The following is a 25,265-nucleotide window of genomic DNA, read 5'->3' as shown; positions in this document are numbered from 1 at the left end:
GGTGCTGCAGCTGCCTGCGTGGGTAAAGACCTGCACGCGTGCGTGCGCAGTGCTTTCTGTATCCAGCTCCTACACAGCAAGATCCTCCCTTTCAGGTTGAACCAGAGGACTGTTTGGCAAGCCCCTTCTGCTTCTCCTTTCATTTTTGCTCTCCATGCTCAATTTTGCTGAGGTTCTAACTATAGTTCACTGTTTGAGCAGCTCTGGACTAGAATAAGATTGCCTGCAGTGGCGTGACTTTGTCCGTATTCCACCTTTCCCTTACAGTGATTTATTTCTCGAGCTCACAGTTGAGCAGGAAGCCTGAAGAAATGACCACAGGACAACAGGCCTGAATCTGAAGAGAGCAGGAAGGCAGAAAGGAGGAATGAAGTTTCCTAGTTGTTCTGGTAGGTAATTGATTTATTTGCTGTCAGCATCCTTTCTACAGGGGGCTTTGTGTGTACATGTACATCTAACAAGTTATTGCCATGAATGCCCATATATGTGAGAAAAGTACAGAGGAAGGCTCTGCTTAAGTTCTTGCCTTGGCAAATAGAGTGGAGGTATTCTAAGAGTCCCAGTAGCCTTCTCCTGGGCTTCTCAAAGGAGGTTGGGGGAAGAGAAAGGGAGAAAATAGCCATTGTCACTGATCCGCTCTGTTTAGGCCTTTTTTCACTCCCAAGGAAGGAGAGGAAACATCGGTGTGTGAGGTCCAGGTAAGGGCAAGGCCATTAGAGATCCAAATCCAGCACTTGCCTGCATGTGTAAGTGAAAGAGAGACGCGAGTAGGGAGTGGGCTGGGAAACAACTTACTGCACCAAGACACAGCATTAGGACTCTGATTCACGTTTGCATGAGGATTTAGCTGGGTCTAATTGAAGCATTTCTCTTCTGCGCAGCTGCCCTCCCTGCCCCTCCACTGCCACCGCCCAGGAAGGACAGCTGGACACGACTCTGGCAAATTCCCCTTTGCCCGTTTGCTGATGCTGATCTCCACCGACTTTCTCCATCCCGAGAGGCCAAGTTCACAGGCCATCCCCCTCCGCCAGTCTGCAGGGAGAATCTGATTCTTAAATGTCTGTAGGATCACGAGTCCTGCAGCAGTAAAGAGAGGGAACAATACCTTTAAAGTGTCGAGGCTACAAATTACAGCCACGTAGCCTGAGCTCTGGATGGAGTCCCAGAAGAAAACGAGCACGTAAGAGCAAAGCTGTTAGCAAATTAGTCTCCTGTTTAGGGAAGGCAACAGCCGAGATGGGGCTTTTAAGATCTGGATCCCAGTCAGACAGCTGCAGAGGCATCACGGCAGCCTCCCTGCCTGGACCAGACTTTGCAATATCTTCAGGAAGCTGCTGCTCCCCTGTGCTGCAGCCCACAATGTTCTCAGCTGTTCTCAGAGATCTGTGAGATCACCAAAGGATTTGGGGGAAAAAATAGCATTTTGCATTCCTCTTGCAGCTTTCAGATTCATAAACACAGAAACCAAGAGCGCCGCAGGAGATGGAGAGCTGCACTGTTGGCCTCCTAAAGCCTCCCTGGGAGCTGCAACGGAGGATTTCAGTCTGTGAGAGGCACCTGCCAGGAATAAGCAATAACCGGAGTATCCTTTGCACGTAGCATCTCAGTGGGGAGACAGCGTAAGCCCAAAGATTTCCTTAAAATTGTAACTGAGCTAGAAATTGCCTCTGTCAATTGGTGTAAAAGAACAGCTGTTTGGAAATGTTTGCATAACTAGCTTTCATTAAGATTTTTCAAAATTTGTTTGTGGTATTTCTGGATAGTGAGACCCATGTTGCGTATTCTGGCTTGCCAGGAATTAACACTTTGGATGATGGAGTAGAGGCAAAACCCATTAAAAGCTTTCCTCTCTTTGTCTGACTGCTCATTCCCTAGTACAAATGTTTTTTCTCCGTGATGTGTTTTTGTCCTTTTGGAGGCATCTTAATAATATGTAGCACCATTTTTTAACCTGGTTTTGGTTCTACAATCCTTGTTTACAGACAATGCCTTTTATTTCCAGTTACCTTTTGTGGATCCTTTTCAGGTAGCCCATGGACCTCTGATGTGTGCATACAATGGCCCAGAAATTACTGCAATAGGCTTACTCAGTGAAAGACACCTGTACCAACATTCAGTGTAAAGTACCAAGGAATGCCCTCATTGCTCTTTCTTAGTCATAAACCATCTTTTCCCTGCACTAGTTCAAGCTTTACATATTGGAAATAAAGTGTATCTCAAGCTCATGTTATTTAGCTGCAGGGACACTTCCATATAGATCTGTGTATATTAATCAGGTGGGAATAGGGCTTGAAAAGCCATATATTCAACAGGAAGGAGTGTGATGTCATATGCCTTAGGTATATCAAATGTAATTTTTGCAATTTTGGCTGAGGAAAATCTTCTTAAAAATGTGAAAGCTTACTATTTCACTGAAAATTCAGTCACCAAGTTGCCAAATATTATTGGTGAGCAGGAAACAGGTTGCTTTGTCCACAGTATGTACTGTTAAAGGTTGAGTACCTGCTTCAGAGAATATACTCCATTTAGTTATAGCTCCTTTTTTTCCCCAATATTTATGCAAAGGAGCTTCTTGCTTGTGCAAGAAGTCAGTATTTTATTAACCTTGAACAAAAGGATTTTTAATTTAATTGGACTAAGCTTTGATCTATTCCCTTCTGTCTTTTAAAACAGTATATAAGGAAACAGATGTGAAGTTTTGGGTTGGACTCTCCAGGACTCTCGAGACAAACCCTTACCTTCATGCCTCTAACAGCAGCCTTTGTCTTTGACTGTCAGTCTGAAATTTTATCCATTTGTTTAAATTTTCCTGGCAGCATCTGTAAGGAAGCAGGGTTTAGCAAGCAACCCACTTAGGACAATGGCCCCATTTGCACATCAGGCAAGACCACTGCTATTATTTTGGAAGAAATTTGTACAACACGCTAAATGAGCCATTAATTCTTAACCCATCCTGCCAACATAGACCTTCATAGTAACTGATACATAGTTCATCATGACATAAAACTATCACTCCATGGCACATATGCAGGTATCCATTTGGACAGAGAGTCCTTAGTGCTTTTTGTAGGAAAAAAAAAAAAATGGATGAGGTTGAGTAAGGATTATGAAGTCATACAATTTAAGTGGATTATTTTGCTCCTGGTTTTATTCTGTAAGAGCAAACATGGTGTTGTGTCTAGGTCACTTGTTGGCTGCAGGCTAGCTGGGATTCCCAGAAGAAAAAGCACGTGAGAATGAAATGGAGGAAGCCCATTGCAGCCTGTAACTGCTCTTCTCGGGATGTACACGCTCTTTGACAATATGGGTTTTTGTCTCAGAGCTACTGTTATTAACTCAGGTTATGTCCGCAATGCGGGTTTATAAGTAGTTTCACATAGGGAAGCATCTGTAGCCCTATCACCTGAAGGACTTTCCCAGTTCCACATTTTCCTAATCCTTTCTGTCATGGCCACCTATTCCTGGACATAGGATGGCACAAATTTCAGTAAAGATTCCAGAAATCAGTACTTGTCTATGTGAAGCCCATAGTCTCTTGAGTGCCTGGGGTAAGTGATGGCTCTGCCAGACAACAGTAGGAGTTCACCATTGTAACTGCATCCACGACTGCCACTGAAGCAGATTCTCAGACTAAGACAGGCCCAAGCTCACTTCCACAAATGAAGAACTACTATAAGTAAACAAAGAAACAAAGACTAAAAATACTGCTCCTTCCTAGCCGTTGTCATGTGAGGAAATCAGAGCACAAGGTACACCTTACTCTGAACCGGGGAGACTCAAACCCATATCTCTGAGAGATGGTTTGCACACCAAAACAGCTTAATATTCCACTGCATCCTTTCTGCCCTACCAGACTGAATCCAAAGGGATGGTTATATAATATATAACCCCTGTCAATAATAAGGCTATATTCAGGACAAAACCAAAAAATGTGAGTGAACTGTGCAAATCTGACATTTTTTCCTCTTTTTCTCCAGCACCTGCTATAGCTCAACAAGGTGCTAGCATCTACAAATCCAACATGAGCACGGGACCTGTGGTACCGAAGCTGAGCTGAGGTCTGGGGGAGTCTGCACTTATCTCGGTGTGCTGGAGAGGGGCCTGTGGAAATGCAGTGCTGGATGCTAGGACTCCGCTAACTGCCGAGAACAAGCCGTAAATAAGGGGCAGGAAGGGAGATGACTGAATTTCAGAAAGACCGTTATCGCTGGATGTTCACAGCAAGCCTTGGAGGAAATGAAGGAAACAGCCAGGACCTGACTCACTGGGGATGGGTGTTTTACTTGCTGCTTGTATAAACTTACTTTGGTTCAGTTTCCAAGCTCAGTGTTGTTTCCATTCTTATGAGGCTTTTTCTTGCCATACACGCAGGTTTGCATCTGCTTGGAGGAAGGTATGGCTGCTAAACATGCCCAGGGAAGTTATCTGGTTTTCCAAGGAGCGAGGGCTCAAGGAGATGATTTTAGTTAATTTTAAGAAGACCCTTAGAACCCCGCCACAGTACTTCTGACATGTCAGCAGCTTAACTAAGAGTTACTAAAACTGCGAGGTTCTGTCCTGCTGTCTGCCTGGCTTTTTACGTTTACAGCTGTGTGTTTTGCATATAATAGAAGTTAAACCCAGAATAATGTCTGTTATGGAGCGGCGAGGACGAGAAAACACAGGACTTGAGCTGGATGGGATGTTGACGAGGAGGGTGTGCTGCTCTCTGTACCGCTTCCCACTAATGCTGGATCTCGACTCACTGGGAGAGGACGCCTGTGCTGTGGGGTCTACTGGCCAAAAAACACTGACTCCCTGTAGCTCACCTTCCTAAAGGAGAAGGGGGTTATTCCCAGCATGGGACAGGACCTCTCTTGCTCACACTGTGCAGCGCTCCAGATGTGCAGATGTTCTAAACATAAGAAACCCCTTTCTTTTACCATGAGGGTGGTTCAACTGGCCCAGGCTGCCCAGAGAGATTGTGGAGTCTCCATCTGTGGAGATATTAAAAACCTGACTGGACACAGTCCTGGGCAGCCTGCTGCAGCTGACCCTGCTGTAAGCCAGATCTCTGGAGGTATCGGCCAGCCTCAGCAATTCTATAGCACACCTATTCTTTGTTGACCTTTCCTCCGCGCCACAGGCAGAAGCACCTGAATGGCAGTGCAGTAATTTTGCATGGGTCCACACAGAAATTAGGAGCCCAGTGCCCACCGAGTTAGGGAAGGAGAGCTTGGCCCACAGAAGGATATAGATATTGCGATACCAAGAGCTCCACATTATAACTTTTAGGTACTTCTTCACCATATGTAATGCATGAAGAATAGTTAGGCACTGAAACTCTCTATGCAACGGGCAGGGAAAGCGAGGTACCTCAGGATATGATTCATAAAAGCAAATAGAAAGCTGCCTCTGCAGCTGCTGGAGGTGCCAAGGAAAGGGGTAAAGGTTAAGCCCTTCTTAGACAATGTGCTGTCCTTTTCTGGATGACAGAGGTGCTGTTTTCCAGTCAGGATGCCCAACTACAGCCCGCTGCCAGTTGCTAGGAATTTATAAAATGCAGTAGGAAGAGGCATCGCCTATTTATGTAATGTCCCAGAGGTCTGAGCACCAACCCGAGAGAGACATGATCCAGAGTTCATTTCCCCAGTCTCTTCGCTTGTAGGAATTTGAAGCATCCCTTTCCTCTCTGTTGACTGTAAATGCAGTGATGTGGAATAGGAATCTCAACTGCAGAAGCTGATCCACTTTGATGAAATAATTCGTCCACACAAACGCATAAAAGCATTAATTGAATCAGAAAGCAGCAGCAAGCACAAGTATGATTTTGTCACTGGCTGGGTAGAGCTTTCAGTGTGCCGCTTCTGGAGTGAGTCTTCCTGCCTGGGAGACCCCACACAGGTCATGCAGGGAAGGGAGGGCTGAGGATTGCCTGGGTGTGGGCTACAGGGCTTCTCCAGTGGTGGGGTCAAGCTCCCTCTTCTCTTTTGCTGAACTCTTCAGAGCACATCCTGGAGGATATACACCTGCAAGCCTCATGAAATTATTAGGAAAAAAAGACTCAGCAAAGAGTTGGCACTGGGTATCAATTTGAGGAGACAGAAAATATAATATAGGTAATGCCTTAGTCACCTGTGTAGCACAATTCTTTGCTCACCTTGCATTCTTTGTGAGCAAAGATCTATACTGCGGTAAAGTGCATTCTCACATAAATCCTGTACTCCTTTAAGCAAATCCAGGCATCTATGCTGCAAATAATAAAACTGGGGCAGTGGAGAATCAAGCAACCTACTCTGTTTATTTTGCCATTGAATGAAAACCCCCAAATTTCTGAATTTGCCCCTTCTTTTCTGGTCACACTAATCAGCTGTGTCAGGGTTTCCCTTTGCCCTGCTACTCCCAAGCACATGTTGTCTGGTATCTAGACGCCTTCCCCTTCTTTCCCTTTATTTAAGTCTTTTCTCTGCCAAGCTCTGTTCCACTCTCCTACGTGGGGGAAGTTTCCCTACAGGCTCTCTGCCCCTATCGCTACAGTCAGGCTGGCAGACAGGGACAGAATTTCCTTTACTGGGAAGGGATATGCTGTCCCCTTTCAGTCCACAACAGACCACAGCAACCAGAGAAAGCTTTGATGCAGGCAGGGCTCCTCAGGATACTTACCTGTGTACCTAGGAGAGACAGGATGCTTGAGAATGGTAGCTGTGGATTCAGATTTTTAACACAACCCACAGAGTTTTTTCTACCCGCATCCCGCTCAAATTCTTGTGAATCCAGGTGTTTAATTCATTTACATTTATTTGACGATCTCCGACGTAATCTTGGGATCCCTGAGGTCTGCTGCTGCAGAGGCAAAGCCGTGCCACGTGTAGCGAGGACGATTCTCCCGACACCCGGCGCTTTTCCTTAAAACCCCGGCTGCCTGTTGGGAGGAAATACAAAGCGGGAGGGTTCACGCAGGCAAAGTTAAGGAGTTACCTGAAGGAGTGGGAAAACAAGAGACTCAGGTAACGAAAACAAAAATTAAAAAAAACAAAACCAAACATAAAAAAGTAATAAAGAGCTCTTCTGTTTCTTGAGCCAGTCCCGGATCGGCGGGCCAGGTGTACCCGCTCTGCTTTTGCGCCCCGGAGGCAAAGCAACCGAGGGCTAAGCGCCTTTTCCCCCGCCCCGCCGCCAAACCCGGGGGAGACGCAGTGATTAGCCCCGTTGCAATTAAAAAAGAAGAGCAAAATACCTCACGCTCGGGCGGATCGGGGCGGGGGCCTGCGGCCGGCGGCGCCCAGGAGCCGGGTCGGTGCCCAGGAGCCGGGTGGGCGCCCAGGAGCCGGGTCGGTGCCCGGCTCCGCCGCGTCCCCCGGCGGCCCCTTCAGCGGCGGCTGCGCCCTACCCCGGCGCCGTCGGAGCGCGGCCCGCTGCCGGCCGGGCTGAGCCCCGCACGCCAATCAGGGCGGCCCGCCTGCCTTCCTGTAGGTGTGCCCGGCTCACCTGGGAGCCTCGGCACTCATGACATACCTGCGGCCCCGCGGGCGGCGGGGAGACGGCGGCCGGCTGACGAGCGGCGGGGGGGCCGCGGAGGTAGCGGCGCTGCCGGGGAGGAGCGGAGCGGAGCTGGACCCGGCCCGGCGATGAGAGGCCGGCGCAGGTAAGGGCGGCCCGGCCCGGCCCGGCCCGGCGGGAGCGGCGTTGCCGCGGTCCCGGGCAGAAGGCGGGGTGAGGCGCGGGCCTGGCGCCGGATCCCCGGCGGAGCCCGGGCCGGGCCGGAGGGGCGGCTGCTGTCCCCCTCACCGGGGAGGGGAGCCCGGGCGGCGGGCAGGCTCGGGGAAGCGAGGCGGGAAGAAGGAGAGGGAGGGCTCCACCATTTTAGGACCCGAGGGGGGGAACGGGGAGGAGGGATCTCCGGGGAAGGGAGCGCTCGCCCCTCCCGAGGCGGGACGGCGGGCCTGCTGCGCTCCTACCGCGGGGCCGGGCCCGCGGCGCACAGGTGTGGGGGCGCGGGGAGGGCCGCCGTCGGGACCCGCCGCCCCGGGGAACCGCTCCCGCCGGGGGCTGGGGGGGGGGGGGGGGTGTGAGGGGGGAACGGCGGCGGCGTGAGCCCCGGCGGACCGCCGCCTCTCAGAGCGGGGGCGGCGAAGGGGACGCCTCTCCGCAGGCCCCGGGGGGGCCGCAGCCTTGGCGGCGGCCTGTGCGGGACGGCCGGGCTCGGCGCCCCGCCGGCAGCGCCCGTTCCCCCCCTTCCTCCTCCTCCTCCTCCTCCTCCTCCTGCAGGTAGGGCCCGGAGCAGAGGCCCGGTCGCAGGCTCAGCTGGCAGCAGCAGCAGCCGGGGAGCCTCTTCCCGCAGCAGCGGTGCCTCCCACGCAGGAGCCAGATCCCACGGTGTTCGCTGGGCTTTTTTTTCGGCTCCCGCCGGGCCAGGGTTCGCGAGTCTCAGGGCTGTGCTCGGATGAACTCTGGACACCTTGTTGTTTTCCTGCTGGCACTCTGCTGGCTGGCGCCTCGTGACTTTTACGGCCTGTCACGGAGGAAAGGCAGAGGAACGAAAGGCGAGATACCTGCGTGCTGCTCGCTTTCCCGTCTCCTTCCCGCAGCCACTTCGGAGCCCCAGCCACTGCAGCAGCTCTGATGGCAACCTCTGCACCCCAAACAACCTGCTGGAGGGGCTTTTGAGCTCCCACAGCTCTGCCCAGACACATCCTCCCCCCCCGCCAGCACCCATGTTATCCTTGCACTCGATGCTTCGTTTATTCCCGGAGGTTGGATAAGACCTGGATCAAACCTGGTAGGGAGTACAGGGGCAGGGAAGGAGGTCTGAGTTCAACTCATCTGTGTTGACTTGTTGCAGACTTTGCTAAGGAGCCGTTGGATGTGGATGCCGTTGGCCTCTCCTTGAGCTGCGTGCCCGTTCCTCTCTGACCAAGCCGCATCTGTAACATGGTGTTGGAGTTTTGTGACCTGATTCTCTGGGGCTTTGGAGTTTCTCGTAACCTGAAATGGCTTGGTGGAGATGGCTTGGATAAGGGCAGAGTCCTTTGAAAGGGTTGCACGGGAGGGAGGTGGCTTGCTTTGGAGGAATAATGTATGGGTGACCCAGATTTCAGAACTGCGACCGAATTGGGTGAGGAGGCGGCATCCATAAATCAGGCTCAAAGTTGTACCAAATCCGAGTTCTTAATTCTCAATTACTGTCAATATTTGGAAAAGCTCAGCTGGCTTCTGTGTAGAATCTCATTTTGCCAACTCATGATTGAGGGCAGCATTTGTACTGTACTGTCTGTATAGTAGCCTAGTGATCTTGATAAATCTGTCCGGGGAGTTATACGGTGTAATTGCTAGTGACAACAGGCGACTAGGCTTGAGCTTGGTGCTCCTGCTGAAGCCCCCTGTTCCCGCTGTCTGAAACAGCGGGACTCGAATGCTTCCTCTGGGAACCTCTTGTGCATCCTGATAGGTTTTGCCAGTAAGAGTCTGTTCCCTGGGACTTCTATTTCATCCTCTTAACTTTAGATAGATGTTCTTGCTCCTGTTCTATTGTGTCTTCTCCTTTCTTACAGTTCACTTGTTTCACGTGCTTTATAGAGTTAAAGAGCCAAATTTTGCTATAGGTTTTTTTTTTTTTAATGTACTGTACTTTGGAGTCTGGTTTAAAGTGGGCTGGTTTATTTAATTAGTTTGTATTCATGCAAATTATGTTCACTCTCCATGGTTATTCCAGGCAAAATTTAAGAAACAACCTGCAAGGGATTTCAAATTCATAACTGGAATCAATTTTTTTTCCCCATGAATATTTGATTCTAAGAATTATTATGCTTTCTGTCATCTGGTTTCTTTCCAGTTTGATGCTGGCTACATAGTTACTGCTTAGCTAAATTATACATAGCTAGCTTATTTCAGTAGTCACGCCTGACAACTTCTGTAATTCCTTTCAGCTTTGCAGCTCCCCACTGAACTCTGGTTGTATCTTTTAATGAAGTACTTCGAAGTGTCTTCAGTGCAAGCGTAGTTGTGCTCTGTTGTTTCAGCACTTGGGCTGTACGGAGAGAAATTGTTTCCCTCTTCTGTGAGGTGATCGTACAGTTGATGTTCCTGTTATGAGCCATTTGGGGACAGATGCTTTATTCTGACCCCTGGCTGGTATTTACATTCCCAGCTGGTTATCACTGCATTGAATCCAAAATTCTATTAGAAAAGTACCCGGTCTTGATTTCAAGATACCAAGTGAAAGACTGCACTGGTTCCCCAGGTAAATTATTCCAATGGCTGATTACGCTCCCTGATTTCTTATCTCAATCTGTCCAGCCTGGTTCCTAACCACAAAGTCTTGATACAAATTTTCATGCCAGATTACAGAGCCTGTTGCTGCCAGGATGACACATTCCAGCAGAAAGATGGCCTATTGTACCGCAAGCTTACAGCTGTTACCCGTGCTAACCTCTTGCTTCTGGGAAGAGGCAATTGTGGAGCTGTAGTCATAGGGCAACTGGTATGATTTAGAGCAGCAGCTAAGCACGCCTGGCTGCGGTGTCTGTGCGCATACAGGGCTTTCTGAGAAATGTAGTTGAATAAGTTGCGTTGCTCAGAGTATGGCTTCACGTGGTGGTTAATCCAGCATAACTACAGGCTGCTGCTGAAGGAATGATCCAGTTCTCATCCAGTCCTGACCGCAAGCTCCTGCTGCTCTGATTGGATTGGATCTAGTGATCAAATGGCCTCAAATCAGTTCAGTCACTGCTCCAACTGAAAATTAACCCCCTTCCCTAAACAAAAAATTATGACTTTTGGATCTGGAAGTTCGATCAGCCTGCTTTGTGGCCAGGTGGTGCTAGGTCTGATGCGGAAGAGTAGCATGTCACTGGGCATGAGAAGTGTGAAAAGGGACTACCTCTTTCAATAGTGGCCCCATGCCTGTGCCAGATTAGACGCAAGAGGGAATTGTACTTTTAGTTCCTACGTTTCTGCGCTTGAATAAACAGGTTGTGGTCGCACAGATCCTCTCGGCGGGCACTGCCATTGAAAGAAGCTGTCGTGCCTACATGTCGTCATCCACGTGGTTTCCCTGCTCTGGTGCGTTGTGAGACCACAGGCATGCCTATACTGCCAGAAGAGAAAGGGCAGTGTGGGGGTGGGAATAAGCAGGGCAGAGGATGGGACTCCTTTTGGCAAGCTGAAGAGCTTGTGAAACTAAGGCTTGAGATACAGGAATTGTCACAAGCACACCGTACCTTAAATCTTAATGGAAGCTAATGTATTTTTTCACCTTCCCTTTGCAGTGGATGTGTGAGAATAGATGCCCTGATTTGCTCAGTAGCCCAGGTTAATTCTGTTGCATGACTTGGGAGAACTGGGTTTAGCCAAGACTGGGTTTAGGTCAGCTGTGTTTGTGTCTTTCATCAGGAAGTGTGTGTTGGAGTTAGGCTTTGTGTGGGGAAGAGCATTTAAAGTACAAAGAAGGTCTGTGCCTTGGCTGTGACGTACTGATACCTACGAAAGGTTCAGCAGTGCAGAAAAGTTGCCAGCTAATGTATTTGTGCATTCTAGATGTGAGGTTCTCAGTGGTTTTCAGTGCCTGAGCAAGGTGGGGTACCTTTCTGGGAAGGCTTCATTAATCTTGTCTCTTCCATTAACAAGCGACTCCAGCTTTCTTGCTCTTCTAGTGGAATTAGTTTGCTGGGACAAAATCCATTCCCCATCTATTGTTTTAAACACCATTCCTTCAAGTGCGACGCTGAACACTGCAGGGAACGTGGAACTGAGCCTGTGGTGGAGACTCGTTTTGAACTCATGGTTTGGGAGTTGGATTACAGCTAGATGAAGTCAAAGAAGAAATTCCCATGACTTTAGTACAAGTTCAGTACAAGGTCACGGGGAGGGCTATTGGTTTTGATAGTGGGAAAAATTTAGAAGGGGAGAAGTTGATTACCATGACATGTGTACAAATGTACGTATGTAAATAGACACATATATGTAAATGTATACAAAATAGAGGGTGTTCTGATGCTAGAAGAGGTTGGGGAGGAGTGGCTATAGAAATTGTAATTGGATAGTATACAAGAAGTGAACTGAAGTGGGAGGAAGCGCATGAACCTGCTACTCAGAGAATACTGCGTTAAAGCAGAGCTGGCCATAAATTAGCTTCCTGAGAATGTATCCTATTTGCAGTAAGTCACGTAGAAGTGTGTGACGTTCGGATGTCAAACTACCTCTTTGTAGTCTCAAACTGAACATCTAGCTGCACGCAGGTGCTCAGCATGTGAGGTCCACTGCCCATGGCCTTGCTGGTGCTCAGAGTGCGTTCAGCACCGGAGTTCCTGCTGCTGATCATACACAAAACTTCCCAAATCCTTACCTGCGTCAGGCTGACGTGGTGCCCAGTAGGATCCACAAGCTTGGTGGTCCCCTGATGTGCCAGCCGTGGGCAGAGCAGAGTCATACGCTGGTGAGCAGACCCAGCCTTGCACAGGGTGTGACTGGAGAAGAGGTGAGGAACAGCTGCTGCTTCATCGACAAATCCAACAGTAGAGTTTATGGATCCAAAATACACCCCTCTAGAGGGAGGGGATTAGGATCCTGGTCGTGTTAGGGCATGATTCGTTCAGATCGCAGAAGCCCGGAGATAATCAGGGATGTGTGGCGCAAGGCTGGGTTACAAGCAGACCTGTAACCTGTTGGACGTGCTCGTTGTTCACAGCTGCCGCAAGGTGGCTGCAATGGCTATGCTTGCATATTCACTTTTAATAAAAATAGATGCCCAGACCAGTGTTAAACTAACACATGCACCACTAGTGGGAGGAGGGGCAGCAAGAAGAAGATGCTTTGCCCACAGTGTTGCTGGGCAGCTACAAAAAATAAGCATGTGTAAGCTTTATGGGGTGTGTGTGTGCTTTATACTCACAAAAATTTACAGGTGTAATGATCAAAAGTGCCTACATATATTCTTTGAATAGCATAAATCTTAACTGGGCCCTTATGTCTTTACTACAGATTCTTGTCCTGTGAGGAGGTGCTAGCGGAAACTTTGAAAGAGAACACCAGTAAGAGTATAGCTTTGCTGGTATACTTCATTTCATAGGAGAAGGAAGAATGCCATAGCTATACCAGTGCCTAGCAAAGCCCCGATGCTGTAGCTGTGTCTTTAGTGGGCCTAGTCTCTAGGTAAAATCCTTTTGGCATGCATTAAGCCTGAGCTTCTGTTCAGACGCAGAAATTTTACTGTAGGTATTCCATAATGCAGGTGTCCGAGGGTAACTCTAGACCTATGAAATGTAATCTAGCTGCAACATTTGAGTCAATCTCCTTTCTGAAGTACTCCGAGATCACTATCTGTTTTTACAGGCGAGGACTGTCAGGTTGATAGCAGTGAAGTTGAGAAGGTGCGGTGTGTATCTATTTCCCCTCTGTTGCTGGCTTTATAGGAGAAGAGATGTTCCGAGTATACTGCCAGCCCTGCAGGACAGGGACAGTGTCTCACTGCGTAGTATTTAGAATGGTGAGGATTCGGTCCTGATTGTTGGTATTGCAGATGGCTCAAATAACTCTTCCCGTTGTTTGTTGCTTCTCTGCATTTCTCTTTTTCTGTAACTCACTTTGTGCCTGGAGATTTTCAGGCTTACATCTGAGTGCAATATAGCTGATGCATCTTATGGGTGTTTTTAGAATGATGCACTTCTGTCTCCCTTCTTTAACCGTCCCCAGGAAAGGTGTTTTCTCCTGGAAAGGCATGTTTTGGGTATAGGCCAGAAGAGGCTCAGGGTGGGCAGTGGGGGTAGCACTGAGAAGGCTTAATACAGCACACAACCCTGTCAAGACTCTATGGTGTGACAAACCATGGAGCAGAGAGAGGATGCTGTGGGGAGACAGGCAAAAAGAAGTGGGAGAATCCCTATTTTTATAGCAAATTATGGGTCATGGCGTGGTTTCCTAAATGTGCAAGTGACTGAGAGAGATAGGTTTATCCCTCAAGTCACTCAGTAATTTCTTAACAACATCTGGTGCTGTGTTGAAGGATGTGAGCTACATTACTACACTGTCGCTCTCCTCCTCATCCCCGGGCACCACTGGGAAGAGTGAATGTTCTCTTAGTGCACAGGGAGGGAACTGAAAAGGGAAGCTATATGGTGTTCCTGTAGGCACAGGCTCAACACTGCTCATTTTGGTCTGACTCCTGTGCCACCTGGGAAGGGAGTCTTCCTCTGACATTGCTCGTGCAGCCCACCTTATCTTCCTGCCCCTGCGCAATGAGTAAACCGAGCTGTTTCATTTCAGAGAGGTGCAGAGAAAGGAAGATGAGCAATTTGGACGTATGCTGGAGCAATGAAATGCGCCTTATCCTGGAAGAGCAAGGCCAGGCATGCAAGTTATGTCACTGTAGTGTGTGCTCTGACCAGTCACAAGGGAGGGTCAGGGCCATAAAAAGCAGCCTAAAATTGTGGCTGCATGTATAGAAAATTCACGACAGCTGAGCTGCCCAGTGGCTGTTATCAAACATACCAAAGCCATTTTTCCTTTGTTCTGTACAGTGTCATTTTTACCTATTCAGCTGCTGAGTGTGTAATAATAGTGATACCAAAGGCATGAAAATAGGCATCTGAGTGTAAAAGGGGAAAAATGGATTGACTCTGACTCTTATAGTCATAGCAAAATGACTTTAAAAAAGAACAAGAAAAGGTAAGACGTGCTGCATTGCATGTGGAATGAAAACTGGCATAAACAGAAATCTCAAGTTCAGCAAGGCAGTATGGAAGAAAATGTGCCCTGAAATGTATTGTGTTTTACTAGAAGCTTGCCTTTGAAAAGTTAATTTAAAAGATGGCATTGTACAAAGTTTGGTTGTGACAATGGAAAAGGGTAAACAAAGTGCATTTAAATAATAAAAAAAGTACTAACAGATGCAGGACCTAAATACAGAAGTGTTGAGGTAAGCACGTGCAAAAACACCAACTTGGTTTTAAAGAATGGTTTGGTAGAGAGATACAGTTTTGTGCTTAAAGGTAGCAAGAAATACCTGATGCTGTATGTCCTAAGCTCATAAAGTTGATGGAAGTGCAGAAAGCATCGCAGCTGAATGTGGACACAGTGAGAAATAGACAACTGTGAATATCTGATGTATGTGACATTATGGGGCGGGGGGCTTGCATTGACTGGGCAGTGAGAACCCTACAGTACAAGAAGTATGATACCAGAGTAACACTGGTCGAGAATGAACTAAACCAGCTAATTATGGACACTACTTTGTGTGAAAGATGTGTCTATTGTTTGTACTAAACAACTCTGCAGCACAGAAGGAAAATATTTTAGTAACGTGTTTTGTATCTGGAAGAGCTTGGAGGCAAAAGACGCAGAAGGAGAGAACAGACTGAGCAGTCAATATATTTTTGTTGGTGAAGGGATTGCTTAAATAAGACTTTGCTTACAGTTGCAATCAGATACAGAGTTTATAGCAGGGCTTTGCATATTCAGTGTACTGAGCAGCCACTCCCTGAGTAATCCTCAGAGTAAGTCTCTGAGGTGGGAGGGGTTACTATTACCTCCGTTGCACAGATGACCCTCAGACGGGCAGAAACTGCTGGAAACTGCCAGAATTAGGAACTGGTGATTGTGCTGGATGAGGTCTGGGGATGAAGGCACAGTTCTTGGTTGCCTTGAAAAAAACACTAGTTATAATCTAAGCCTTCTGTTGATCCTACTTTTAATGAGTGACTGCAGTGGGGAAATGAAGGAAGGAGAGCTCCTAGTATCCTAACGTGCATGTTCCCAATTCAGCCTGTATTATGTCACTGATGATAAGAGTTATCCTTTGTGGACCCACTAGCTTGAAATTCCTAGGTGACCGCAACTGTGTTTAACTGTTCATAAGCTGTAGCTGTTAGTAGAGGCAAGACTTGAAACAGCAGTCCTATGGGTGCATCCTTATCGCCTTCTGTTAGGCTAAACGCTAGTAGAGCAGGCATAGCCGAAAGTTTGGAGTGCAGGGTGTTTCCCACATGTGCAACAAAAGCAGTAATGCTGATATCGCCTGCCGTGGGTATAGCTGTAATTGCACCTTCTTTAATGCGATTGCTTCTTGGGAGCCGATCTGCTGTGATCAGTGTCATACCTCCTGGGTAAAGCGCTGCCAAGGGTGACAGAGTAGATTTGTCACATCAAGACACGTGCCTCTGTTCTTCGCTTCAACAGCCTTGTGGCAGCGAGTCGTACCAGATACAACTGTCAGCGCTGCAGGATCTGCCACCAAGCAAAGGCAGAGCCGTTGGTCATAAACCAGTAGCTGGACTCGGGTTGTTAAACCCTCCTGCTTTGCTGCCCTTCTTAGGCAAGGACCACTGCCTCAGCCTCTCGCTCAGCCGGCTGCAAGGGTGGGACCTCGCTTGTCTTGTCCTCGGCTCTCTGCCTCACTTGCAGTTCTACTGTCCCGTTGAGCTGGGGACTTGCAAAAGTTGCTCGTTTTGTGCCCCTGCCTGTCCGCTCATGTGCTGACCGGCTGGCTGTCACACATGGAAGAGGCGGGGTGCTGGGTTCAGTAATAGCCAGCAAACGTTTGTGCTGAAAGCCGGGTTCCTCAAGTGCACCAGTCTGGCAGAGGTATGACCGAAGACCCGTTTTCCACACAGGAGGGCATTTGGGAAGAAGACTCTAAGAAGGAGAGCTCTGACTCTTCCCTCCCTCTTGGGCATGGTCCACTGACCCCCGCTCCCTTTCCTGGTACCCTCCCGATCCTTCCCCCTTCAGGCACCTCTATTGCTGTTAGCTTTCCTGAACTACAGCGATCATACCAGATTGTACTCTTTGCTGTTGCCTGTAGTGATTTTTTTTTTTTAAGCGCAGCGAAGCATTTTGCCGTGTGCCAAGTCCGATAAACTTGTTTAGGTGAGTTTGATGGGCAGTGTCAGAAGTTAGAACTGAGAGCCGTCTGTGAGGCTGAACTGGAGGAACTCTGCTGTATCTCATTGAACTTGGGAGAGATGGGATGTTTATGTGTTTGTTTATGCCCCACTGATCAAAGCATGTTGCAGGTAATGGGAAAGACAGCGAGCTGAGTCTTAGATTTCATTTAACTGGTGCCTATGGCTTCCCAGGGGAAGTTTCTCATTCATGCTAAAGTATGCACAACTTCAATTAGAATATAGCATGCACGCTCGCATAGGTTGGTGGATGCGAGTGTACTGAGGACTTTGCATTCCTGAAGCTGGAGCTGGCATTATTTTGCGATCGTGTCATAAAAGAGGTAAAGGAAATTGTATCGGGTCTGTATTACACTATTAGTCACGGTGACTGTTAGGAGTTAAATTGGCTCATGTTCTAATTTCTCACTAGCACACTGAAGTCATGAGTTTGGGGTGAATTCAAGGCACACAGACCTCATTTTACTCCTCTGCATTGCCGTCTGATAGGGTGGGACCTGGGAGGGGAAAGAGAGAGGTAGTTTTACATGCCACAGGGTTGAGGAAAAGGAAGCCGTAGGCCAGTCAAGAGTCAGAGTCAATGTCTTCAAAGACTGCCAAAGGGCAATCTCAGGATTTTAATTGCTCAGCTAATGTCTGAAGAGCCATGGAGCCATCAAGGAATACTACTTTAGGAAATCTTGAAGGGTGGTGGTGGGAAGCAGACTCTGCCCCCTCATTCATATGCAGAAAAATGAAAATGGAGGGAGGAAGGATTAAAATACCTGTAATTCTTTCTTATGTGTTGAAACTCATTTAATTATTAAAATGGAAAAATATTGTTATTAGTACATCATAGAAATGCTAGTGGTATTTCTAAGCTGGTATGAAATCTATGCTTTAAGTTAATACAGACTTGGAGCTGGACTACACGTGAACGTATGCGGGCATAATTTTTGCCTATTGACAAATAAGGGGACATATTGCTGAATTAGAGAATATCAGTATTGTTGATCTGGCTGTGCTATTTCTTTTTTTTTTTTTTTTTTTTAAGGTTGGACCTGTAGGGCTCTATTTTTTTTTTTTTTTTAATTTTTATAATATGCTGTGTTAATTACAGTATTAAGAACTAATGCTGAATCTTAACTACAACATCTATGAGCTGTAATTACTACTATAAACTTTGAAATAAGGTAGTGGTAATTGGTGAAGCTAGTTATAAAAAGCATTTTATAAGATTGATGTATATCAGTTACACCATTTAAAATCCTGATTTATACAACTTTTCACCGCTCATTCTGAAAGGCAGTGTCACAAAAATGTCTTCCCCTCCCCTTCCATTTGGAGTATTTTCACGCTGGACTTCGCAGAGGGTTTGAGGAGGTTTCCAGGGCTTTCCCTAGCATCTCCTTCATGTTGTTACTTGTTTTCAGAGTTGCTCACAGGGGGCTGGCTCCTTCGAGTTCATCTGGCTGCCATGGAACGTCCTCTTAGACCCAGTCCTTTGCTGAGAAGAGAAAGCTGCGTTTGGGTTCACGGGAACAGTAGAGTCAGCGCCAATAATGAGTCAAGGAAGCATGAAACCATAAAGTAATGGCTCCTTTGGAAATGGTTCTAAATCCAATTAGAATATCCTGCTTCCTGTAGTGCCTGCTTCTAACCTGGAAGGGTAGCAAACGTGTTACTAAGCAGAGGGCCAGTACTGAAAATGTAAAATTTCCCTGCTCCTGTGCTTCTGCTCTGCGTGGGCTGGCGAGGGTGCACCTGCTTCTGCGTTTGAAGTGCTTGGCAGTCACACGCGGCCAGACACCTACGCTGGAGCGTCGGGGACTTGCTTGTAGGTCCTGGGTGTGGTTTCCCTATAACTTAGGTCTAAGTCCAGGTTTCTCCTTTACCGCTCTCCAGCCCATCGCCCAGCCTCTTGTTCCTGTCCACTCCTTGCAGCTGCTGCTACAGCTTGTACATCGGCACGTACAGCTACCGCAGGGAGCTGTCATATTTACCCCCCCCTGCCCCCCCGGCCATGTCACACCTTTACTCTGCTCACATCTTTCTGCTTCTGGGTTTTTTTTTTGGCTAGATAACTCCCTGAGCTGGCTCACATATGGTCACGTGCGCACTGGCACGTGGGAGAAGATGGCAGCAACCTGGATGCGTATTGCCTTAATCTGTTCTGGATTTCAGGGTGCCGCGTCAAGTCTTAATCAAAATTTATTAGGACCCAATTGCAGGTGGTGTTGGGTGGTCTGTACAGTCAGCAGCAGCAGAAGGAGCTGAAGGAGCTCTACATCTTTTTAGGACTGGACCATAAACAGATGAACTTTGCAGAATACCTAAATTGGACTTGATGAATTTGATTATTCATCTTTATTAACCCAGTTATGGCACAGCATATTTCTCTGCCAGCCTTCTAGTTTCTGGTAGTTTGTGGAGCTCACTGGATCAGGTCTAAATACTCTGCAAACAAGTTCAGTGTCATCAGTTCCAACTGCTGAAAAACAGTAGTCGGGTAGAGGGGGAAGAGGGAGTTGCCCTTGCTCTCGTTAGTCACAAGTTAAGGCTTAACATTTTGGTTTAAAAAATGAAGATAAACCCAAACAGCAAGATCTAATTTTTCAGCCACACTTTATTTTTCAGGCCTTTTGCACACCCATTAAAGGCCAGATGTGCTTTTTTTTTAATTGTAAGCCAAAATTCTCACATAACCACATGATTCTAGGAAGTGGGACTATATGAAAAACAGAAAATATTGTGATGCGCACAATAAACCTATGCCAGTTGGCCATGCAGGCGTTACACTGTGAGTAACAACAAGTTTTCCATGTGTTTGCATTAGTACCTTCCTATTCAGCACCCACACAATTCCTGTGGCTTTGGGTGTGTGAAGCTATTTTTCCACGGGGAGAGGGAAAGGGTCCTTGCTGGTGCTTTCCCACATTTACATTTCTTATAACATTTTATTTATATCTAATACATTTTTCTCCCAATAGCAAACATGCCTCATTGTGCTTGTTAGCTTCTTTGATCTAAGCACATCAGTTAAATGTCCAGGAAAGAATGGTTTGTTCCCTGAAAAGCTGGGTTAGGGGAGGGTTGTACCAAAATCTGTTTTCCCCACACACATCCCTACATCCCTTTTGGATGGACTTCTCTTGTTTTTTTTTTTTTCTCCTTTAGCTGCAGTTTTCAGTACAAAGCTGCATCACTGTTACAGTATTGCCACGTATTTTTGATTATGATACAAGTCTTGTAACGTTTTGTTTCACTTTTCTTTTAATAAATCTCATTATTGGAGTCATAAGGTAATTAGAAATGCTGTGGGGAGCTAAGGCTGAAAACATGCATTCTAAAAGCACAAAATGAGGACAACCGTGTTCAAGATTTTAATTTTTTCTTGTTGTTGTTGCTATCTCATGGTATGTTGATACCCACAATTTTTTATTGTTATCTCTAGTTGATGGTACTGACAATATTGAAGCCAGATACATGGCACAGGTTTCTGCTGTAGGTATAGTGGTTATGGCTGATGAAGTTGTGCTGGTAGAAGTCATTAGTGTGGTATGACATACAAGTGCAGTTTTGTTGGTATTTTAGGAATTGCTTTGGTTGCATTGGGTACGCTTTACCTATTGATACAAAAGTGGCATTTTGCCAGTATATTTACGGATGGGTATATTTTGCTGTATAGCTTATCAGTCCTCCCATACTGCTAAAATGTTCCAACTTTGTATCTTCTGTCCTGTAGGGCTCTGACAGCTATTGGTGATGGCAGCAAGAAATATTAGAGTTTTCAAGGTGGAACTTGATCCGGCTGTGAAAGAGGTTATATTAGGTGTTTGCCGAGAACATTGGACAGGCTAACTTCAGAGGCCCTTTCTGCAGGGGTGGACAGTTTGTCCTGGCTCAGTTTGCTCAATATTGTTCATCCTTATCTGTCTGTAGCTTAACTGTGCTCAGGACTGGTACAGGTAACGTGACAACAACTGTGCTCAGCAATGGTTCCGCTGTGCAGTCTGGGCAAGGCCAAGCTTTCAAGTGTGTTTCCAAGCCCTTTGATGTTTTAATGGCATTTGCATCTGTCAAAATGGTTTGGTGCAAACATTAGCATTCTTTAATCTGAGACTCAAAAACAGCAGCGTGGGATTCTGGCTCATGCTTCTGTTACATAGTAAGAGACTATGAAATTTCTGCTGCTAACTGGAGAAGCTCTCCCATCTAGGTCCTGAATCACTCTGTTCAAAGAGAAACTGGGAACTCCTCTAGTTTATAGCAAACCTGCTATCTAGGACTGTGTCTAGCATGCTGCTAGCAGCCTACACTCCATAAAAAATCATAGCATGCATCTCGGAAGTCCTTGCCTCCTTTTGTACCTCAGATGTTTCTGTTGGTCATCTCTCCTTCCCCAGAGTTTGTAGAGAGACCTGCACAGAGCAACTTGCAGTGACTTTGTACATTGCTTTCACTGCGGGAATTCTTCTTCAGTCCACCCAGTACTGTCAATAGTCTTTCTGCTAAGCTACAGCAGTGAGAACCATACACCATTCTTGTTTGTTCCTGTACTAGAAGACTGCAGAGTATCAAGTCTTATCCATTGCTTTTATGAATATAGAACTTAAGCTGTCCTTAAAGTGAACCAGTTTTTTTGATATACAGGTGACCCCATTTTATCTTAAGACTGAATCATTTTTATTGCATCTCTGGGAAATGCAGTGTGCAATCCAAGCCACGGTCTTCACTCGCTGTTTGGCAAATGTTCAGTAGTAATTTCCAAGATGAAATTTTGTTCTACCCAAACTGATGTTTCTTTGGTGCTTTTTTTTCTTTGGTAGCAATAAGTATTATAATCTACTGAAATGGAAACAAATGTAGGAAAGGTATCCTTATTTTTTTCTCAGTTAGCGAATCATTAGATAATTAATAGGTTTAGTATATCTTGAGTGTGCCTACCATGAGTGAAAGCTAGTAAGATGCTACTGGGAGTGTTAAAACTCAGGCAAACTGTCTGCACCAGTGTGACCAGGAGGTCTCGCTCACTTTTCCCAAGCTTCAGGAGAAGTTCAGATGCATTTTCCAGGAGATCAGGTACTACTGAGGAGTTTGTTTTTTTTCTCCCCTGCCTAAAACACTTGAAGTGGCTCCTAGTTCCCAGAATACTAACAGCATGTAGACCCTTTAGCACAGCAGTAGATTCTACAGTATTTTGGCACACACCTATTTAGATTGCTTTTCTTAATCTATGTGTTCTTTCCTTCAGCAAGCTCTGTCTGCTCTCTGTACCCTCAAAGCTGTCTTCACGTAACATTATTTCCCTCCTTCATTCTTATCTCCAGCACCCTGTGTAATCTCTTCCTGAGCTCGAGAGTTTTGACCCCACTCCTTCACCTCTCTCGATCGGCTGTACAGCGATAGAGCAGCCCAGGGGCGGTGCGTGAAGGTTGGTAACCGTTTCTTTGCAGAGGAATACGTGCAGTGGGCATCTCTCATGTGGAGGAGGCATCCAGCTGAGAAAGGCCATGCAGGCCTAAGCATGGCACAAGTAGCTGTATCAAAATAAAAACCGAGACTTGCGGTAGGGCAGGCTTTGCGTTGGAGGGGTTGCACTTTCCTGAGTGTCTCCCCGAACTGAAAGAGAGCGTGACCTCCTGGGAGAGGTGGTAACTCTGGTGGCAATTCTCCTGCATGGTGAGCTCTGGATTTTGTATGGAGAAAGGCAGGCTCTGAGCTAGCCCCCGCTGACCCAACTGCTTTTAAAGTGTATCTGAACTGTGTGACGGAGATGATTAAGCTGAGCTGAAATAGCAAGAAGGGGCTCGGGGCAGCCTTGTTGCCCTTTGGGTGGGTGTTGCAGCTTACATGGACATCTTCCCTGCCTGAGCCGCAGCACTTAAAGCTGGCGTGGGCATTTCTGCACCAAGCTGTGGCCACGCCAGCAAGAATATGCCCAAGCAATGGATTGCTTGGGATTCTTTAACAAGAACATCGGTGTTGTCCACGCTGCTCAAAGGTTGCTGCGGCTGTCTTTGTCCTCTCACGGCCAGAAGCTCTCGCTGCTGCGTCGGTGAAAAGGAGGAGAGCCGGGGAGAGGAGCCCCTGGTGCACCAACCAGCAGCCCAGTGGGCTGCAGAGCGTCTCTGGCTGCCGGTACGGCTCCGACGTGGTGGCCGGGCCCAGCCCGTCATTGCAGGGCCGGGCTTTCTCTGCTGGGAGCGTGTTTGCAGCAGCCTGGGCGTGTGGGCCGTCCCGGTGCCTGCGGCAGAGGGAGCGGGATGGGGAGCGTGGCCAGACCCGCCGCGGGTGCCGGGGCCAAGGCTGGCCGGGAGGTACCCGGCACCGCGCGGGGAGGGTGAAGACGGCACACGGAAAGCTAGGTCTCTCCCCGGTTTTGGAGGAGGAGGATCTCAGGGCTCTGCTTAATTCTGTGTTGCGTTGTTTCCTGGCTAGCTGAAGGGCTTGTCTGTGCTTGATAGCACTTGTTATTTCTCCTTTCTTGTTTGTTGGAGGAGGGGGGGAGGGAAGGTGAGGTACTTTCTGTTTAAAACCAGAAGTGCTTGTCATCTCCATCCAGGTGAATTAACCTGCACTGGAAGGAAGCATGACATTCACATCGCCTTTTGTAATGTGGGAAAGCTGTGGATGGATGCGTGCATCGTCGCAGGCGTTGCTTTGTCTGCTAATTCTTTCACTGCTGTCCTGTTTTGCTTATCTGACCACCTTCCACACCCTTCCCCTCTCTCAAATTTTGTGCTCCCTACTGCAGTATGACCAAGCACTGCCCCTTCGTTTTCATGCTGGCGTGTGGCCAGCAGCACCCTCTCACGGTTCCAGCTTGCAGTGAGTTTGTGCACCCAGAGTCACCTACGAGTTAGGTGCCCGTGAGCTGAAGTCCTGGATTTCCAGGCCCTCTTGGGAGAAGAGCGTGGCTAGCTTTATCTCAACAGGGGCCGTCAAATCACCTCATTTGACAAATAGAGTTAGAGCATATGAGGGAGCGATGGCAAGCTCAGCATCTGATCCAGAGACATGTGGAAGATCAGTAAGCCCCAACAGTGGTAACAGTGAAGCTTCTGGGAGAGTTTGTGGAGCCTGCTAGAAGCTGACGCTTGCCAGATAGGCTCCTGTATGCTTGTCTGTCACGTTATTGGCCCTACTGCAAATGCTAATTGAAAGTTTGCTTTGGCTAGCCCAGCTCCTGGGGGTCTCCTGGGCCCTCCTCTGGTGGAAAACCAAGCTGACCTGCAGTGGGAGCATAACATGGCAGTGTTCCACAGGCAATCTCTTCCAGTAACTACTGGGCTCTTGTACATAGCTTCTCTGTATGTGAAAGCTACAGGCGTAGTCAGTCTTGTTTTATTATTTCCTCTCCCATCTCCCTGAAATCCTTATTGCAGAGACATCGGCATCTTTCACTGCATTGCAACAGCCTTCAAGCAGGAGCTTAACTGTTTCCCTGACGCGATGCATAAGTTCTCCCCCGCTGTCTCTGCAGAAAGTTTGCCTGTCCCTTCTCCTGCCTCACTTCCCAACGCTTCTCTTGCTCTCCCTGAGGTGTGCAAAACACCTGGCAGTAATATGATGAGACAAATCTCACTTGGCAGCTTCCAGTGTTGATCTGCTGTGTACCTCCCTCTACCCTGTCTCCCAGTATCATCATGGAACTGCTCCAAATGCAGCTTTAAACTTGTCCTTTCACCTGTCCAAATCCCTTGTAACAGAGCCGGGGAAGTGGAAAGTGGGTCTTTGACCTTAGTAAGAGGAAATTCAGTGTTGTGTACATCTGTAACAGCACAGTGAGCAAGAGTTCTTCCAGCTTGTGTCCAAGACCACCTGTCTCCCTGAACACCCTCTCTGCTCCTGGGGAGCCCGTTTTTGAAAACTGTCTCTATTAGGTGTGAGAAGTAGTACTTTTCTAGTCATGTAGCAGGGGAGACTCAAGTTAGGTAGCTGGAAGACCTAAGAGCAGTGTAGCACAAGAGTGATCTGATGTGATCGTGGAACCTTTGTTAAAGAAGGGGTAGATGTACTTACCGGGAATTATGCAAGTTGATCCTGCTTTGGACAAGGTGGCTGCTTACAAGTTCGTAACCCTGCTACTTTCTGTGCTCTGCCAAGCTCTCCTTTCTGTGCTGGAGCTTCTTCCTTACAGTCCTGTACCTTCCCATGTGCAACAGTTTCAAAAGACAGTTTAGCAGCACCAAAGTAGTTTACTATTAGCTGACAGCAGTAAGACGTGGGACAAGCCCCGTGGGAACTTTCTGAGTGGACATCTCTTTGAAACATAATGTTTGTTGAAATTATAACTACTTAAAAGTACTCGCTGCTTGTGGGGGGGAAATCCAAATTGCTGAATAATCCCAGTTTTGGCCTGGTTTTGTAAGAAAGATAATATCTCTTCAATATAAACAAGAATTAAAG

General features: G+C 47.4%; 1 protein-coding gene across 1 annotated transcript in view; it reads left to right on the top strand.

Annotated features, from left to right (window-relative positions):
* The first annotated feature begins 3,282 nt into the window (after nucleotides 1–3,282).
* ARHGEF5 (Rho guanine nucleotide exchange factor 5) overlaps nucleotides 3,283–25,265 on the top strand; it is a 42,944-nt gene continuing 20,961 nt past the window's right edge. The window contains exons 1-5 of the mRNA XM_069807020.1: nucleotides 3,283–3,358; nucleotides 3,978–4,039; nucleotides 6,829–6,986; nucleotides 7,064–7,624; nucleotides 7,870–7,963. Of these exons, the coding sequence (XP_069663121.1) occupies nucleotides 3,283–3,358; nucleotides 3,978–4,039; nucleotides 6,829–6,986; nucleotides 7,064–7,624; nucleotides 7,870–7,963 (951 nt within the window). The remainder of the gene's footprint in view (nucleotides 3,359–3,977; nucleotides 4,040–6,828; nucleotides 6,987–7,063; nucleotides 7,625–7,869; nucleotides 7,964–25,265) is intronic.

The sequence above is a fragment of the Haliaeetus albicilla genome, chromosome 19 (genome assembly GCF_947461875.1).
Source record: "Haliaeetus albicilla chromosome 19, bHalAlb1.1, whole genome shotgun sequence".
In the NCBI taxonomy this organism is placed as follows: domain Eukaryota; kingdom Metazoa; phylum Chordata; class Aves; order Accipitriformes; family Accipitridae; genus Haliaeetus; species Haliaeetus albicilla.
Note: the sequence above shows the minus strand (reverse complement) of the source record. Positions and strands in the feature narration are given on the sequence as shown.